The sequence below is a fragment of the Henckelia pumila genome, chromosome 1 (genome assembly GCF_033568475.1).
Source record: "Henckelia pumila isolate YLH828 chromosome 1, ASM3356847v2, whole genome shotgun sequence".
Taxonomy (NCBI): Eukaryota; Viridiplantae; Streptophyta; class Magnoliopsida; order Lamiales; family Gesneriaceae; genus Henckelia; species Henckelia pumila.
Window position 1 is genome coordinate 174,382,862 of NC_133120.1, and position 2,931 is coordinate 174,385,792.

The window sequence follows — 2,931 nt, forward strand, 5'->3', positions numbered from 1 at the left end:
GTATTTATTTTAGTTTATTAATTCATTGTCTTACAGTATTATTATACTAAAGATCATCTAATCAACTAACTTTCAATTAATTTGTGAAGCTTCATTTGAAATTATCATTATATCATAACTTATTTTTTAATAAAACTAAAATTATTAGACAAAATTAGTCATTTTTATGGCTTCTTCTATTTAAACAATTAGATACTTGGAAAAATAAGTTTTTTAGTCCAATAACTTTACCTCCTTTGTGTTTTGGACCATTAACTTTTTCGATGTGAGTTTTGGTATACTAACTTTGCATTTTTAGTGTTTTTTGATCCAACTGCATACGTGTCAGCTTCTGATTGGTCCACGTCATCATTTTGGACCAATCAAAAGTTGACACGTATGCAGTTGGACAAAAAAAACACTGAAAATGTAAAGTTAGTGTATCAAAACCCATATTAAAAAAGTTAATGGCTAGACCAAAACCAAAACATAAATAAGTTAATGGACCAAAAAACTTATTTTTCCTAAATATTTTTATTATTTACCAAAACGATATTCACCTTGTGCCCTATAATTTTTTATTTTTATTTACGAAAATATCACTTAATTTGTAAAATAAATATTTCTATTACGTTTAGTGACTATTTATTTATTTAAGAAAACACTAAATAAATATTTTTTTTATGTATTTTTAAATTTTTTAAATTTATTTTTATTTTTTTTGTTTTCCTGAAAAAAACAGCCGGATTCTAGTGAGTTATTACGGGCCCAATTGGCTTTTTTAATAAAAAAAACAAAATTAAACCTCGAGTCTATCTTTTACGTGGGATCTTCTTAGTCGTCTCTTTTGGCGCCGAAGAACGAACCCTAGCAAGGGTTGCATGGATATAATCAGCAGCTTACCTGACCCGATTCTATGCCACATTCTCTCTTTTCTCGGGACAAAATCTTATGTGAGAACCAGTGTTCTAGCGAGACGATGGAGGTTACTATGGACTTCGGTCCAAAATCTTAGATTTGAGGAAGAATATTATGGTTACCGCAGCAAACGCAGAATGGGGTTTGCGGATATCATTTACAGGATGCTGTTGTTTCACGATGGGGCCATCGATAGTTTAAGCATTCGCGTCCCATATGATGATATTAACCACTATCAAATTGATGCGTGGATCAGCACTGCCTTTGCGCGCAATCTTCGTGTTCTTCATCTCTCTGAACTCGATGATGTTCGGTTGCCTGAACGCTGTTTCAAGTGCAAATCTCTGGTTGAGATGACTATTGAAAATTGTACAATCTCTGTCAAGCCTGGCGCCGTCCGTTTGCCTAAACTGAAGAAACTCCATCTTTTATATAATTATTACGAGGATGATGGATCTCTTCCTAACTTGGTTTCTTGGTGTTTGGCTCTTGAGGATTTGGTCATTGAAAGACATGGGAATGAATGTTTCTTTCGCCATTTATGTTCACCCACACTAAAATCACTCGTGCTGACGAGTGTGGCCGAGTGTTATAATAGAGATCATCAACACATGCTCGTGTTAGATGTTCCTGCCATACAATATCTTCGCATAGAGGATAATATTTGCTATATTATTCCGGACGACCAAAAACTATCCTCATTAGTGGTAGCAGACATTATGTTATCCCGTCATTTCCCTTCGCAAGATGAGGGAGACATAAGTCTCTGGAGTGATGCTATTTTTCGATTTCTTGATAAGCTTTCTAACGCCAAAAGTCTAACATTCAGAACTTATGGTCCTTTGAAAGAGGTTTGGGCATTGTTACTCTGGTTATCTAATAGGTTCTTTTGAACTTTTTATGATTATTATGTTTTGATATGTTAACTTAATAATTCTCTTCAGCTTTTGAACCCAACGTTCTCCATTGCAACCACAAGGTTTCATAATTTGACCCAAATCAAATTACAAGCTGATTGGTATATCTTGACAGAATTGCTCCACAGTGCATATAAGTTGGAATTGCTTACTATTGAATTGGTAGGTTTCTTTGTGTTCTGTCACTTTGTTTTTTCTATATATGCACATAATTAAAGGCATTTGTCGTATTAATTAATCAGGTAATGTTCGGCATGAAGGGCTGGAGGGAGCCTAAGCACTTACCGGATTGTCTATCAGCATCCCTCAAACATGTACATATTTTTGAATTTGCGGGTGAAGAGGATGAGTTAAACGTGGTCAGATATATTTTGAAGCATGCTCAAATCTTGAAGACTATAAAGATACATTTTGTGTTCCCGTACCATGGTTCTAAACTATGCATGCTTCAGCAAATCGCGCATTTTCCACGAGCATCTAAGATATGTCAGCTAATTCTCGTTTGAGAAATGAATGTAAGTTAGCCGTAGTGAATATGTTTTGAGATATTGAATTTATTTTTTGGGACTCAAGGTAAATTGTTTTTGGACGTCGGCTCACATTTATGCCAGCACCATATTTGTTGAAAATTTATTATTTACTATCCTAAGCTGGTGTTAGAGGTATCACTTCACCATCCTCCTTTTTCTGGACGTTTTCCTTCTCTTTAAATTCACATAAGGCGTGCCAAAACTTGTTTGACGTACACGAATTTTTAATTTATTTTGTTCCACTTAATTTTTACAAATAGACTGATAGATATATATACACACACTTAACCAACCCATTAATTGAAAACTGATTCAGTTAATATCGGATTTGGGTTTGTCATTCTAATCAGAAAATAATTAATATAAAATAATAGGAATCTTTTATGAATGTAATAAGTTTTTTTATATCTATCCAATATATACATAAATAATATATCTACTATAGTATAAAAATATAAAACATTACTAATTATACCTCTATAATAACTAATTTTTGTATGTTGGTAGAACTTGTTTTAGAACTCGAGAAATATCTCACATATATGCCAAATCTACACCACAAAGGCAAGAAATTTGTTATAATTCAT

The 2,931-nt window shown here is 33.1% G+C and overlaps 1 protein-coding gene across 1 annotated transcript; it reads left to right on the forward strand.

The window, feature by feature from the left end:
* The first annotated feature begins 860 nt into the window (after positions 1–860).
* On the forward strand, positions 861–2,328 carry LOC140874493 (F-box/FBD/LRR-repeat protein At4g26340-like). The gene is made up of 3 exons (XM_073277785.1): positions 861–1,748; positions 1,842–1,976; positions 2,057–2,328. Exons 1-3 carry the CDS (start codon positions 861–863, stop codon positions 2,318–2,320), a joined length of 1,287 nt encoding a protein of 428 aa, XP_073133886.1. The 3' UTR covers positions 2,321–2,328.
* The last annotated feature ends 603 nt before the right edge of the window (positions 2,329–2,931 follow it).

Excerpts from the sequence above, each read along its gene's own strand:
- LOC140874493 (XM_073277785.1), top strand. The coding sequence starts at position 861 with ATGGATATAATCAGCAGCTTACCTGACCCGATTCTATGCCACATTCTC. Across the intron at positions 1,749-1,841 it reads CTTATGGTCCTTTGAAAGAG|CTTTTGAACCCAACGTTCTC; the intron begins GTTTGGGCATTG and ends AATTCTCTTCAG. Across the intron at positions 1,977-2,056 it reads AATTGCTTACTATTGAATTG|GTAATGTTCGGCATGAAGGG; the intron begins GTAGGTTTCTTT and ends TTAATTAATCAG.